The 15,090-nt window shown below is 44.4% G+C and overlaps 1 protein-coding gene across 4 annotated transcripts in view; it reads right to left on the minus strand.

Moving 5' to 3' along the window:
- TM9SF4 (transmembrane 9 superfamily protein member 4) overlaps positions 1 to 15,090 on the minus strand; it is a 50,567-nt gene that overhangs the window by 13,955 nt on the left and 21,522 nt on the right. For 2 of the 4 annotated variants that reach the window (XM_008577149.1, XM_008577143.1), the window contains exons 3-10: positions 13,755 to 13,854; positions 9,467 to 9,635; positions 9,236 to 9,365; positions 8,013 to 8,136; positions 6,283 to 6,401; positions 6,070 to 6,181; positions 4,683 to 4,753; positions 403 to 535 (exon numbers count right to left, since the gene is read on the minus strand). In XM_008577149.1, coding sequence (XP_008575371.1) covers positions 403 to 535; positions 4,683 to 4,753; positions 6,070 to 6,181; positions 6,283 to 6,401; positions 8,013 to 8,136; positions 9,236 to 9,365; positions 9,467 to 9,635; positions 13,755 to 13,854 — 958 coding nt within the window. Of the gene's footprint in view, positions 1 to 402; positions 536 to 4,682; positions 4,754 to 6,069; positions 6,182 to 6,282; positions 6,402 to 8,012; positions 8,137 to 9,235; positions 9,366 to 9,466; positions 9,636 to 13,754; positions 13,855 to 15,090 lie in introns of those variants that run through there. The other 2 variants (XM_008577162.1, XM_008577156.1) reach the window with 2 other exon arrangements.

The following is a 15,090-nucleotide window of genomic DNA, read 5'->3' on the forward strand; positions in this document are numbered from 1 at the left end:
TATATTAGTGGGTTGTTTTGTTCTTTTGTTGTTGTTGTTAAAGAGAAAAACCTGATTCCAGTCCTATTCCTGGTACTGACTTTGGGTAAGTCACTTAGAATTTCTGACTGCAAAGGAGGGCCAACCTTACAGTGCTGATATGTGGCTTCACTGACAGAGTGGACGTGGTAGGCTGTAAATGGTGCTGGAAAGCAGTGAGGAGAATCACTATTCCTGGGGCCTAGGCTGCTGACGGGAAGAATGGCTATCTGGCCTAGAGACACTGGCATGCCCATGTCATGCTGAGTGCTTGGCCTCCTTCTCCAAGGAGGAAAGCCCCTGCTTCTCTTCTTGTGACACATGGAAGAGGCAGCCATGCCTCAGAATCAGGCCCCCACACCCAGCCCCACTGGGCCCACTCACAGATGACGATGAGGATCATACAGAAGAGCTGAATGCCTGAGCCCAGCAGGGAGCTAAGGATCATGGGGTACTGGGGTGGCCTGAAGACGTCACCATGCACCAGCTTCCACCCAGACTCTTCCATGGTATCTTCCTGCAGCAAAAGGCCAGAGAGTGAGACTGGTTATTGAGGATGGAGGCAGCTCCTGCAGGGACTACCCCCAAGGACCTGACCCCCTGACCCTGGCTGAGGGTCCCTCAGGTGTCAACCAGCTCTGCTCTGACACAGGAATGTAAGTGATATAAGAGCGTGCTTCTGAGAGAACTGTCACATGAGAAAAGGAGGCCACAAACATGATGCTTGTAGCTGTGAAAGAGGAAAATCTCCTCACCAATTCCACAAACCTAGTGCAATGCAAAAATAATATCAACACTGGGCTGGCCCGGTGGCCCACTGGAGAGTGCGCCGCTTGGGAGTGCGGCGGCACTCCTGCCGAGGGTTTGGATCCCATGTGGAGACCAGTTCCCGCTCACTGGCTGAGCGCGGTGCGGGCGCAACACCGAGGGTTGCGATCCCGTTGCCGGTTCCCGGTACGGGTGCGACACCGAGGGTTGCAATCCCATTACCAGTCAGTAAAAAAGACAAAAAGGAAAAAAAAAATAATAATAATATCAACACACCAAAATGCTAATTGTGATAGTTCTCAGGTGCTGAGATTTAGAAGCAATTTTTTTTTCCCTCTGATTAAAAAAGTAATGTGTACATTTTTTTTTTTTTTTTTTTGGTGGCTGGCTGATACAGGGATCTGAAGTTATATGTACTCTTACTTGTATAATAAAAAAAAAAAGTAAAAAAAAATTTTGTATATAACATGGAATTCAAATGAACAAAAAGTAATAAATGTTTATTATAGAAAAAATTTTTAAATTTAAAAATATATAAAGGCATAAAAAAATGACTTATACCCCAATGATACCACTGCTTTAATATTTTTCATTTAGTCTTTTATGTATATGTGTGTGTGTACATATGTGTAAGTTTTAAACAATGAAATTGGGATTGTACTGTGTATTTTATTTTCAGTTGATGTTTGATCGTGAGCATTTCCTCATGTCAATAAATACTCTTTGAAATTACTATTTAAAAAATGTCTGTATAATTTTTCAGTATAGAGATGTATACCATAATACAACCAACCCAGTTATGGGGATATTAAACTACATCCAGCTTATTTCAGTTACAAATAAAGTTGCAATACATATTTCTAGACCAAATTTTTGCTTGTGTTTTTTATTCTCACCCTAGGAAAATTCTCGAATTACTTTGTCAAAGCAAGTTACCTGCATTACAGTTTTTGATAGGTACTGCCAATTACTTTTCAGAAAAGTACCTATTTTACACTTCCATGAGTGGTATGCTTGTCTCATGTTCACCATGCCAACAAGTAGTACTAGTTAAAAAAAGAAAAATAAAAAATCTGTGCTAATTTGATGGTCCAAAACTGTCTTCTCATGATTGTTTGAATCAGCATTTTGGGGGGTTATCCCAGAGGTAAAAACAGTTTTTCATATGTTTATTGGCCATATGCAGTTCCTTGTCTGTAAACTTTCTGTTCATTATTACATTAGAGATTCTCATTTAAAAAAAAAAAGATTTTATATGAATTCTTCTGACAGTATCACTTTTTTTTTTCAAGCTTGTTGCAAATACTGTTGTGTCATTTCACTTTTCTGTTTTGTTTATATACCTGACATGTACAATAGTTTAAAAGATTTTATGGGGCTGGCTGGTTAGCTCAGTTGGTTATAACACCAAGGTCAAGGATTTGGTTCCCCATACTGACCAGCTGCAAAAAAAAAAAAGGAAGTTGAGAATACTTTAAAAAATTTTAATTTCAAACCAATCAAGTTTTCTTTCTGTGATTTCTTCCACTGCTTTTATGCTTTGAAATTAGAAAACCTACTACCCAAAGCAACTTACAAATTCAATGCAATCCTCAAACTACCAATGATATATCTCACAGAAAGAGAAAAAACAATCCAAAAATTTAAATGGAACAACAAAGAACCCTGAATAGCCAAAACAACCCTGAGCAAAGAGAACAAAGCAGGGGGCATCACACTTCCTGAATTTGAAATATACTACAAAGTGACAGTAATCAAAACAGCATGGTACTGGCACAAAACAGACACAAAGACCAACAGAACAGACAAAAAACCCAGAAATAAATCCATGTTCCAACAGCCAACTGATTTTCAATAAAGAAGCCAAGAACATACATTGGGGAAAGAACAGTCTCTTTAACACATGGTGCTGGGAAAACTGGAGATCCATATGTAGAAGAATAAAACTAGACCCCTATCTCTCACCATATACCAAAATAAACTCAAAATGGATTAAAGACTTAAATATAAGACCCGAAACTATTATATTACTAGAAAAAAACACAAAGAAAACGCTTCAGGACATAGGACTGGGCAAAGACTTTATAAGAAAAACCTCAAAAGCACAGCTGATGAAAACAAAAATAAACAAATGGGATTATATCAAATTAAAAAGCTTTTGCACAGCAAAGAAGCAATCGGCAAAGTGAAGAGAATCTGTGGAATGGGAAAAAATATTTGTAAACTATTCATCTGACAAGGGATTAATATTTAGAATATACAAGGAACTCAAAACAATTCAATAGTAAGAAAACAAATAATCTGATTAAAAAATGGGCAAATGAATGAGGGGGGTAGCAAGAAATTGGTAAAGGGCCACAAAAAAGGATTATGTTGTATAATGTTGAACATATTAATTATCCTGATTTGAGCATCACATATTGCATACAGGTACTGATATTCAATGCTGTATGTACCCCACAGATATGAACAGTCAATTATGTTTCAATCAATACAATAAACAGGTAAGTCTTAAAATAATGAAATAAAAAATGGGCAAATTAGACATTTCTCAAAGGATTTCATACAAATGGCCAAAACGTATATGAAAAAATGCTCAACATCACTGATCATAAGGGAAATGCAAATCAAAACCACAATGAGATATCATCTCACCCCAGTTGGAATGGCTATTATCAAAAAGACAGAAAATAAGTGCTGGCGAGGGGAACTCTTATACATTGTTGGTGGGAATGTAAATTAGTACAGCAATTATGGATAACAGTATGGAGGTTTCTCAAACAACTACAAATAGAACTACTAAACAATCCACCAATCCCACTACTGGGTATGTAACTAAAGGAAAGAAAATCAACATGTTGTAGGACACCTTCACTCCCATGTTTATTGTGGCTCTATTCACAATAGCCAAGATATGGAACCAACCTAAATGTCCATCGATGGATGATTGGATAAGGAAAATGTGGTATATATACACAACATAATACTACTCAGCCAGAAAAAAGAATGAAATTCTGCCATTCATAGAAACATGTATGAGCTCAGAGAAAATTATATTAAGTGAAATAAGTCAAGCACAGAAAGAGAAATACCACATATTTTAGTATATGGAAGCTAAAAAAGTTGATCTCATAGAAATAGAGAGTAGAATAGTGGTTACTAGAGACTGGTAAGGGAAGGTGGGAGGGGAAGATGGGGAGAGGGTGGTCAATGGATACAAAATCATAGAGAGAGAAAAGGAATAAGAGCTAGTGTTATACAGCAATACAGGGAGACTATAGTCAATAACAAATTACTGTATAACTTCAAGTAGCTAGCTGAAAGGATTCTGAATGTTCCCAACACAAAGAGATGACAAATGTCTGATGCAATGGATATGCCAATTACCCTGATACGATCATTGCACACTGTATAAATGTACCCAACTATCACTTGTACTCCCTAAATATATACAATTATCGTGGGTCAATTAAGAAAATAAGAAAAAAAAAATTCAGAGACGGAAGTAGATTAGAGGTTACCAGAAACTGGGGAGAAGGAATAATGGGAAGTTACTGCCTAACAGATACAGAGTCAATGTTTAGGATGATGAAAAAGTTCTGGAAATACAAGTTCTGGTGGTCACACAGCTTTGTAATTAATTCCATTGAATTGTATGTTTAAAAATACTTAAAATGGCAAATCTTATGTTATAAAAAAAAAATTAGAAAGCCCATCCCCATCACTTTAGGTGATTAAAGATTTTTTTTCTCCTTTTACACACACACACACACACACACACACACACACACACACACACACACCTCCCCCCTTTCCTGGCCTGATAGGCCCTGAGCCCTAAGGCTAAGACTGCCCCACCTCTCCAAGTCCATCCCTCCCCAGCCAAGACCTCGTACAATGTCATCCTCCTTGTTATAGTTGGCGATGTCCTTCCGGAGGGTCCGAATGATAATCATGCTCAGGATGCCTGAAACAGATGGGGTGGGGAGGAGGACTGCTCAGCACTGCCAGCAGTCTCCTGTGCTCCATGGCCTCCTAGGCTTGGAGTTCACTGTAAGGCCAGCATGTATGGCTTCCTGGCCATGCAGCCACCTTAGGTCCTCTTCTGGGTGGTCTGCCAGCTATACAGGGAGGGGTGTACTGAGGGTCACTCCCCAGGCAGGGGAAAGAAAGGGCTGTCTGATGGGTGAGGACAGCCATAGGACATTGCTTTTTATTTCAGAGAGAAGAGCATCCCAACTCCTCCACAGCTTGGTACTACCAACCTCTCAGCCTCATCTCTCCCAGGCTCACCTGTCACTCCCACTCTGGTCATTTATTGCTTAGTCATCAGTTCGCAGCTTCACCTCTCTCTCTCACATCCTGCCTTTACCCAGGCTACTCCTTTGCCTGGAATGCCCCACCTGCCCTACTGACTCCTATTCATGCTTTAAGGCTCAACCTGGGCACCTTCACCTCTCAGCACCCCCAAACAGTTCAGACGACCCCCACCCCCATTTATACTTCCACAGTGCCCTCGACCTCTCTAGGCAGCAGCACAGTGGTTAAGAGAATGGGCTGTATGACCTTGAGTTCACTTCATGTTTTCAGGCTTAGCTCATGGGCTTCAGGATTGAGATGTTTGTAATGTGCTCAGAACAGCAGCTGGCCCCTTGGTAGATGTTTAATGAACAGTAGCTAGCATTATCTTTACTTCTCACTTGATACCGAAACCATCAGTGTCATTGTACCTCTGCCCACCACACTCTTGCCACGCTTGTCTCACCGCAGGGCCGTGACCCTCACTGGAACAGTCTTTCTCTGGGTTGCTGAACAGTGGCTGCTCCTCTTCGTTCAGAGGGTGTGCCCTAACATAGCCCTCACCCTTTCCTCAACTGTTGTGTGTTTGGTCGCCTTGGTTATGTGCTCCACAGCACTTGTTGCTAACTGGAACTCCACTACTTATTTGCTTGTTTCTCTCCCACCACTAGAACACAGACTCTGTGAGGGCAAACACTATATGCCCAGCATCTGGCACAGTGCCTGGCACCGAACGAGCAACAACAAGGTCCTGCTGAGTGAATCAACAAATGCGTGCATGAACAGATATATCTGTCTTCCCCTAGTGAGCTCTCCAGAGTAGAGATTGAATCTTGTTCACCTATGTTCACCTGGTGCCTGGCACAGAGCGCTGATGTTTGTTTTTGACACTCACCCTGGAAGCCCCCCATAAGTGATGTGAAGCCTCAGTCCCTCCACCCCCACCTCTTGTCCTCTCCACCCTTCAACCCACAGACCTCTCACCTGACAGGAAGAAAACCACCACAACGGAGTTAATGATAGAAAACCAGTGGATCTGCACGTCACTCATGGTCAGGTAAGTGTCCCAGCGAGAGGCCCATTTGATGTCACTTTCCTGGCAGGTGAGAGGAAGCACTTAAGAGTCAGGCCTCCTGCTACAGAATCCTGGCCCAGACCAGACCCTCCTCCCCTGCCTGTGAGCTCCCCGCTTCTCACCTCCCAGTGTACAGAGTAGGTGAAGTACAGCTGATTCTCCTTGGTGGGGTCAATTTCTTGGGGCGAGGAGCTGGTACCCTCAGGGAGGGTGCATGAACTCTTCTCATCTACTTTGAGGTCTGTGAGAGACAGAGACTCAGTCTGTTCCTGTGGTGGCTGGTGCCACTACCCATGGGCTGTTCAGGAGGTGCCTTCAAAACTGCCTGCTGCTGGGAGCCTGGCCACCAGGGTCAGAGTGGAGGTTGGGAGAACAGCGGGTAACCATGGTTTTTTAAAATTATATTCCTCAGGGCCGGCCCGGTGGCGCACTGCTACAGTGCGCCACTTGGGAGTGCGGCAGCGCTCCCGCCGAGGGTTCGGATCCCACATACAGACCGGTTCCCTCTCACTGGCTGAGTGAGGTGCGGGCGCGACACCGAGGGTTGCGATCCCGTTGCCGGTCCCAGTCCGGTACGGGCGCGACACTGAGGGTTGCGATCCGTTGCCGGACACGAAAAAAGACAAAAGGGAAAAAAAAAAATTATATTCCTCAGAGCCCTGACCTTCCAATGGGCCTGAGGGACTACAGAGAGGCATGTGCATGGTGGCGGGGGAGGGAGCGAGGGGTCGGGCTTTGAGTCCCTCCTTTAGTCAATCAATCTTCTTTCACTCAATTCAAACATTTACTTACTCATTCCATCAGTCCTATTCAGCACATGAAACAGTGATTCATTCTATCATGTTTACTCATTCACTCAGTCTATCTCCAAAGTCCCAACACTTTAGTAATTCAAACACTCAGATGCTTTCTCCACTCATTTACTCACTTGTTGATTCTGTCATCCATTCATTCATTTCACCAACAAACATACAATAAGCACCAACTACATGCCAGGTACTATGCTGGGTGCTGGAGATAAAATGGAGAGAAAAGGCGAAAGACTCTGTCTTCAAAGGGCCAGTGGGGGAGCAGATGATGTCAGAATAATCACACACAAAATGTAAAACTGCTCACGATGCTACAGAAGGACAAGCAAGATGGTGCTCTTAAAGTACAAGATTTATGCCTAATGTGAGACTCTGTGTATGATTTTGTTAGAAAACTAGGTTCTACAGCTTTAAAAAAACCCCAGAAAATCACCACTGCAGACAAAAGGCCTGCTGCTAAACTGAAGAGCACTGTGCTGTGACACGGGCCAACAGGTGAGGTGAAGCTGGACCAAGTCCTCTGAGGCCCATCAGGACTGGGTGGGGCTCTCAAACTCCCAACAACTGGTGACCCTGGGCAAATTTCAGCTGATGCCAACCACTCACACAGAGGGAGAAAAACAAATAAACCTGCTGCCCAACAGCTTTGTTGGTACCCTTGCCCCTTTTTCTTCATCCCAGGGTGAGCAGGCTGGTTCTTGTGAAGATGCCCAACAGAACCCCAACTTGCTGTTTGGTCCTGGCCAAGTCACTAACCTCTCTGAGCCTCTGGTTCCTCATCTGTAATCACCACATACCTCCTGGGGTTCTTGGGGAAGGGGTAAACTAGTAATGTGTCCAGACCACGACACAGCAGATGTCCATTCTCCCTTCGCCCCCGACCTTCTGTAATGGGAATACAATAACCGACTCTACCTTGGCTGGGCCTGAATGTCATACCTGGGCCCATCAGCCAGTTCAGGAGAGAGAAGTGTGAGAAGACCCTGTGTATGGGAGCCCAGGCCCATCCAGCCCTGCCCCTCTGGTCACACCTCCCCACTCACCCTCCAGCCTGATGCTCTGGGGAATCACCTCGAAGCGGACGACACGGTACGTGTGCTCCTGATCCTCTTCCATGTCCTCCCGGTGGTAGTAAAGGATGAACGAGAGGTGATTGTGCAGGTAGATCTAACATGGAGCAACAGAGAGAACAAAACAGCTAGTAGCCAGAAAACAATGAGAAAATCACTCAGGGGACCACTCAGGTATTAGGTCCCTCCTCTCATTCAGCATGCCTGGCTGTACCAACCTTCCAAAAACACTGCTCTAATCAAATCATTCTCCTGCTAGGAAACCCACAAGGGCTCTCTGGGGCTTACTAGATAAAAGCCCAATTCCTATCATCTGACCCTAATATATAAACCTGGCTGTCATCACCTTCTAAGACACATTAGTTCACCTGGCCTTCCCACCCCATGAACAGCTCCTACCCTGCATCTTTGTTCACCCCAACTAGAATGCCATCTCCAGCTCTACTCAGCTCAAGCCTACCTGCTTTCCAAGGCTCACCTCCTCCATGAAAACCCGAATGCCCAATGACCTCCCCCTGAACTCCTCTGGCATTGACGGTCAGTGGAAGGCAATTGGGACTTAAGATCAAGGGTCTTACACTGTCAGTTCTCTTCCCAATTAAGACAGAAGCCCTTTGAGGATAGGGGTTGGGCCTCAAAAAAAATGTTTTTGTCTTTTACTCCATAAGTAATGTGTTCAGTTTAGAAAATTAGAAAGATAAGTAAAGAGAATCATAGTGATTATTCTCTGTGCTATAAAGTCCTCACAGAGACTATATGATTTACTTTGTTTAACAACCTTAGAGGGTGGGAACCGTTATTACATACATTTTACATATAAGGAAATGCAAGCTCAAGGTCACTCAGACAAACCGTATAGTGGAAATAGGATTCAAACCCAGGGAGCCTACACGTTCTTGACCACTAAGTAGCCCTCTCTCCTACATGCAAATGAAGTTCCAGATTTTGTTTTTTGGGTTTTAATCTTATAAAAGTTTTAGGGACTGTGCCTTCACTTTGTTGCAGCATCTACCAGAGCACTCAGCCTTCTGACAGACCATCATGCCTAGGGGCACTGGAGAAACCAACCATGACTGATCCCCATCTTCTCTCTTATGAGCCTAGAGCTGAATGCTTCCCCTTCTCTGTAGCTGCAAGTACTCATAACTAGTGAGGCATGGCTCCCCAGCCATGTGAGCATGCCAAAGACACTCTACCTTGTTGACATCTGTGAAGCCGAGCCGGTAGCCATGTTCAAATTGCACATCTTTCTCCTTCTTCTTGTCATCGCTGTCTCGGTTGGAGTAGAGCTCCAGCCGGGTGGCCACAGGCAGGTTGTCAGCAATACTGGAAACCCAAGGCCCTGCTCAGTCCCTCTGGCCCATCTCTCCCATCAGTGCCCTCCCCTATGTGAACTGGAGGCCAGCAGGGAGCAGAGGACAACTTACAGGTGGACGTAGTAATCTTCTGTGATCCTCTCAGCCACGAGCCGGCTCTCCTGCATGGTCAGGGTCACTGGCTTGTTCGACTGGCTGCACAGAACTTCACACTTCTTCTCACTGTTCATGAGAACCTGGAAAGGGGTGTTGACAATCCGGTCCCCTCTCAGCACCTCTCCTGCCATAAGAGAGACAGATCGTTCTCAGAGCTTCAGCCCTGAGGTTGCTGAGGTCAGCAAACTCACAGAGATGTAGGAGTGCAGGGCAAAGATGGATGTCCTAGGACTTCAGCAGTGCCCCAGCCTGGCAGTCAATGCTCTTCCCCATCTGTCCATGCCTGGCATGCCCAGCTAACTTCTCGTCTGTCACCCTATCCTCACCCTTTGTGCTCCAGCGCCTCCAGAATTCATCACACATACCACAGCCCTCCATGCCTCTAGGCCTCAGGTCGCTTCCTGTGCCTGGGGTGCCAGTCTCTGCCCCATGCTCCTGGCTTCAAGATCAGCTTCCACTTCGCTCTCTCCAGAAGCCCTTCCTGACTTTTTCATCACAGGTTGTCACCCCCTCTCTGATTTGCCCTTGTTTGGAAGCAGTATCTGTAGCAAGGAGAGAGGGCTCTGACTCCAGGCCTCTGCCATTGCAATCTGCCTCTGCCACTTACAAGCATAGCAGTCTTGGTAAGTTGCTTAACCTCACTGAGCCTCAATTTCCTCATCTGTAAAATGGGATAAAAAATAGTACCCACCTCACAGAGTTACAGTGAGAAATAAAGGAGTTAATCCAAGTAAAGTACAGGAATAGAGTAGGCAAGCAACAAATACAGTTTCTATCATCAGCATCATCTCTGCACCTTTTTATATGTCAATGATGTTACTCTAGAGGCACAATGTGTTGATATATTTACATTACTGGTTCCCCTACCTGACTATGAGCTCTTTAAGGGTAGACACTTTTCCTATTCTAGTGTCTACACTACAGCTGGACCTCAGGGGCCCGTGGGTCACACATAGCTTGATCTTTACCTAGAAAGCAACAAAAGCCAATGAGTGGAGGAAGGTGTTACCTAATTCTGGTTACAGAAAGAGCACTCTGGCTGTTTTGTGAAAAAACAAAGGATGCAAGGAAGTGGCTGGGGGTAACAGCAGTCAGCCACGCAAGTGACTGATGACGGTGGCTGGAATAGAGGGTGTGCTGAGGGTGAAGAAGAGCACACAGATCTGGGAGCCACTGTGGAAGTGAAATCTAGGAGACTTGGTACTGACTGGATACAAGGGATGAGTGAGAAGTGGGCGTGTTTCTACAACTAGGTGGGAAAACAGGAAGAATAGCACATTTAGATGGAAGGCGTTTTCAGTTTGGCTATGTCAAGTAGGCAGAGAGATACCAAGATTTAAGGATCAGAGGAGAGGTCAGGGCAGGGATGGAAGTTGTGAGTTGCTGGTATATAGATGACAAGTGGCAAAGCCACATGCTGCACCACGATAGGAGGCAACACCCAGCTGTGCAAAGTAGCAGCTACCCAGATCGACCCCATTTTAGAAGCCTGGCATCAGGTGAGCCTGCAAAACCCAGGGATATACTGGCCAGTGGAGAGCAAGGATACCAATAAGCATGGGCCTCTGCTGAAATGGCATTTTACAGATGACAAATCTGGTACCAGAGAGGGACAGCGACTGGCCCATGATCGTATGGAGGTGGGGGGGTTGTGGTAGTACTAAACCCCTGGGCTCTTTCCTTAATTACGTCCTACTGCTTTTCAGGTCAACCAGGAACTTGCTTGAGGAGAGGGAGAACTACAGAGAGAAGAACAGGGCTGTAGCCCAGGTAAGGTGGTATCACTTCTTGATATTCGGAAATTAAATTTAAACCAAGAAAGAGGACATACTGGTCTGGAATGGCTCATTTCTAATATGGAAGTATTCCTCTTAACAATGAGTAACAAGCTGTGAATGTGGACCCTCTAAGAGAGGCTGAGGTTGTACTCTAGCACATCTGCTACAGTAACATCAACCGTACAATGTGATGGGAATCTCCATCAAGGTGACAATCATGAGCACAGCCCTCAGACATCCCAAATGAGTCTTTCTGGAGAAAGTAGTGTGGGACAACAGAAAGAACTCTGGCTTCAGAGTCAAAAGTCTGGGTTAAAAATCTCAATTTCTCCACCTCCTGGCCACGTGATCTTGAGCAAGCCTTTCAAATCTTTGAAGCTGCTGTGCCCTCCACTATGAAATGAGGGCAATCACACTCAGCTTCAGAGGTGCTATAAGAATCAGGTAAGATAGTGTATAGCGTGTGGTGCTTGAGGGCACGGGCTCTGTAGCCAGAGCTCCTGGGGTCCCACCACTTACTGAGTGACCTGAAGCAAGTGACTTTACCTCCTTGTGCCTCATTTTCCTTATCTACTATAATGGGATAGTAAGACAATCTACTTCATGGGGCTGTTGTGAGAATTAAACAAGTTAAAGCACAGAAATGCTCAGAGCATTGCTCAGCTCACAGAAAGAGCCCTGTAAGTATTAATGGTGGTGGTGGTGATGATGATAATGTAGAGTAAAAGGCTTACAACAAGTATTCAATCAAGGATGGTTTTTGCTCCACTTAGGTAGGACACTAACGTTTACCGAATGCCTACTGGGTATCAGGCACTGGGCTAGAAGCTGAGAAGAGAGAGGAATGTAAGACATGATCCCTCTGCTCAAAGAGCCTCTAGGCACTGGAGGGAGGCACTAAACAAAGACATAAGGAGATACAATATTGCAGGATAACTTTCCTACAGAGAAGTCTCCATTTCTATGAGGTGGGAAAACTTCCCAGCTTCATGGAAGATTTGCCAGAGGTTCAGAGAGGTTAAGATCATCCAGTATGACACTGAGTTGTGCTCAACTGCAGAGCCTTGGGCTGCCAACGAATCTACATCAGCTCTCAGGGAAAGGGAGGAGCAGCCGTGAGGAGCCTGGTATGAGGACCCTGGAGGACCAAGTGGGTCAGGCTTCCCAGGCAGAGGCCAGGTGTCAGGAGCATGGCATGGTGTGGAAGGGAAAGAAGGCTAGTAGGAGGTAGGTGGAGGGACCCAGACAGTTGGTGGAAGCCAGCCCAAGCCCTGACCAATCTCTGTTCAATACCACAAGGCAAGACAGTTGGTGGGAGCCAGCCCAAGCCAGGCCAGTCTCTGTTTAATACCACAAGGCAAGACTTAGGCCCAAGTGGCATTTAGGGGATATGGTGCTGTATGCTTTTGGTTAAACTGTCTCCAAGGCCTGCCTCCAGCTGGTCCAGGACCCCCAAAACCTGGCAGTAGACACACTTTTCAGCTAGGGGTTCTGGAAACATCAGAGCTATGAAAAGTCCTGACAGACAAGGCAGTCCTTTCAGGCGCCTGCTCAGGAACCAGTTCTCACCTCTCCTTCCTAAGGTATAAGAGAAGAGGAAAGTCTCTTAAGTTCCTTGAGATCTGGGACAGCATATCTCCATAACATAGAGACAGCCACAGAGGAAGAACTAATAACTGTGTCCTGAATAGTTGCCTACAAATGTCTTTTCCTTTAAGCTTAAAATTCTGCCAAATAGAGAATTATTTATTTACCCTTAAAAAAAGAAAAAAAGATGACTAGCAAGGGGATCCCAACCCCTGACTTGGTGCTGTCAGCACCACACTCTCCCAAGTGAGCCAACCAGCCATCCCTATACAGGGATCCGAACCCACGGCCTTGGTGCCACCAGCACCACACTCTTCCAAGTGAGCCACGAGCCAGCCCTGAGAATTATTTAAATTAGAATAAAATGGCTACTATTCATGGAACACTTGTGCCAGACACTGCACTGGGTGCTTCACATATTATTTGAGGTGAGTCTTGCACAGCTTAGCAAGAACTATAGTGATATCTCTGCTTGCTTTAGGGCTGAGGTAATCACTCGCTCTTTCCATTAAAAGCAGAACAAGAAGCCATGAAAGAGGAGATATCTAGAAATCAAGAGAGAGACTGTCTGAGTAGAAGCCAAGTGCTCCAACTCTGAAGACTGACCACATAAATTCAAAGTCCAGCTTAGCTATTAATTAACAGTATAATCAGAGGCAAGTCTCTTAACCTGCAAACTGGAAATAAACACATCAGCTACCTCCCCAAGGGCTGCTATGAGGATTAAATAAGCTAATAGAATGTAATATGTAAACTATGTAGCAGAGTGTCTAGCACATAGTAAGTGCTAGATAAGAGTTAACTGTTGTTATCATTATGAAGATCATGCCGTGTTCCCCTTCCAGACAGGTTGACAGAAATGCAAGAGAATAACTTACCCAGATTCTCTGCCTTGTAGGTTATTTTGTTGGGCTGGCAGAAGGGCAGTGAGTAGTACTCATAAGGTAACTGGGTTCGAGAGCTGGTGAGCTTTACAGCCTGGTGGGAGAAGAGAGGCTGTTATTCCTTAGTCCGGCAGAAACAAAGAAAACTGCTTCAGTAATCCTCCCCGGCACCCACACATCTTCAGTACACTTGGTAATATTATCTAACAGGCAACTAGTAGCAGACACAACTACAGTGTACTATACTGTATAGTATATACTGTACTGCCCATAATTATGAATTATTTCACATTGCTTTAGACTATATTACAGATTTAGTTAAAAATCATAACCATATTCAATATATACTGATAGTCTTGAACATATTGCTCAACTTTGACACAATAATTTCACTTCTGGGCAACTTTCCCAAGGAAATAACTCCAAATGAGGAAAAAAACTTTAGCAACTTTGTTCAGGAACAAAGAAGTTCACTCCTTATTCATAACCACAGTGGTCTTCTTCCTTCAGCCCTCGGAGCAAAACTCTCTCCTGCCTCAGGCTTTGAACCTGCTGCTGTTTTTTTCTGCCCTATTCTGTGCACAGCTGGCTGCTTCTCACACTTAGGTCTCAGCTTAAATCCCCTCACCTGTGAGTCCTTCCCTAACCACTCTATCTCAAGAAACTCCCCATCCTTCTCAATTTCAACACTGTTTCCTTCATAGTAAGTCTGACAAAATGTAATTATTTTACCTGTTTATTTATTTTTTAAATCAGTTTCCCCCACTAGAATCTAAGATATAAGCTCCATGAGGGCAAGGATCATGTTTCTTGGTCACCTCTGTAACCCTAATAACTTAGAGCTAGGCACGGAGTAGGTGCTCATTAAATGTTTGCTGAATGAGAATAGAGGGAAAACGAATAATAAAAGTGCCTACAATGGGAAATTCATCGATAAACCATGATATATTCATTCAATTAAATACTGTACAGCTATTAAAAATGAGGTTTAAAAGATGATAAAAGAGAATGTTTTGGAAACAATGCGAGCACACGGAATACAGCTCTGAAAGCGGCAGTAATCACAGAACGCACCCAAACCATAGACAAAATAGAACCAATCAAAATGCTGCAAAAACAAATTTTTAATCTGAATATAACTAAAATTATCTTTACTATTTAGAAATTATCAACCAGTCCTCACACACCATCTAAAAGTATAAATAATTTTTAGAATTCAGGTCTACAACAATTATTTAAAACTCCTGCTTTGGATTAGGAATTTTTCATATTTTAGAAGGGCAATGTGGTTTACATACCATAGGTTTCCTAACCTGCCCCCCCCCCCCCA

This window comes from Galeopterus variegatus, unplaced genomic scaffold, assembly GCF_000696425.1.
Source record: "Galeopterus variegatus unplaced genomic scaffold, G_variegatus-3.0.2 Scaffold65, whole genome shotgun sequence".
NCBI classification, from domain to species: domain Eukaryota; kingdom Metazoa; phylum Chordata; class Mammalia; order Dermoptera; family Cynocephalidae; genus Galeopterus; species Galeopterus variegatus.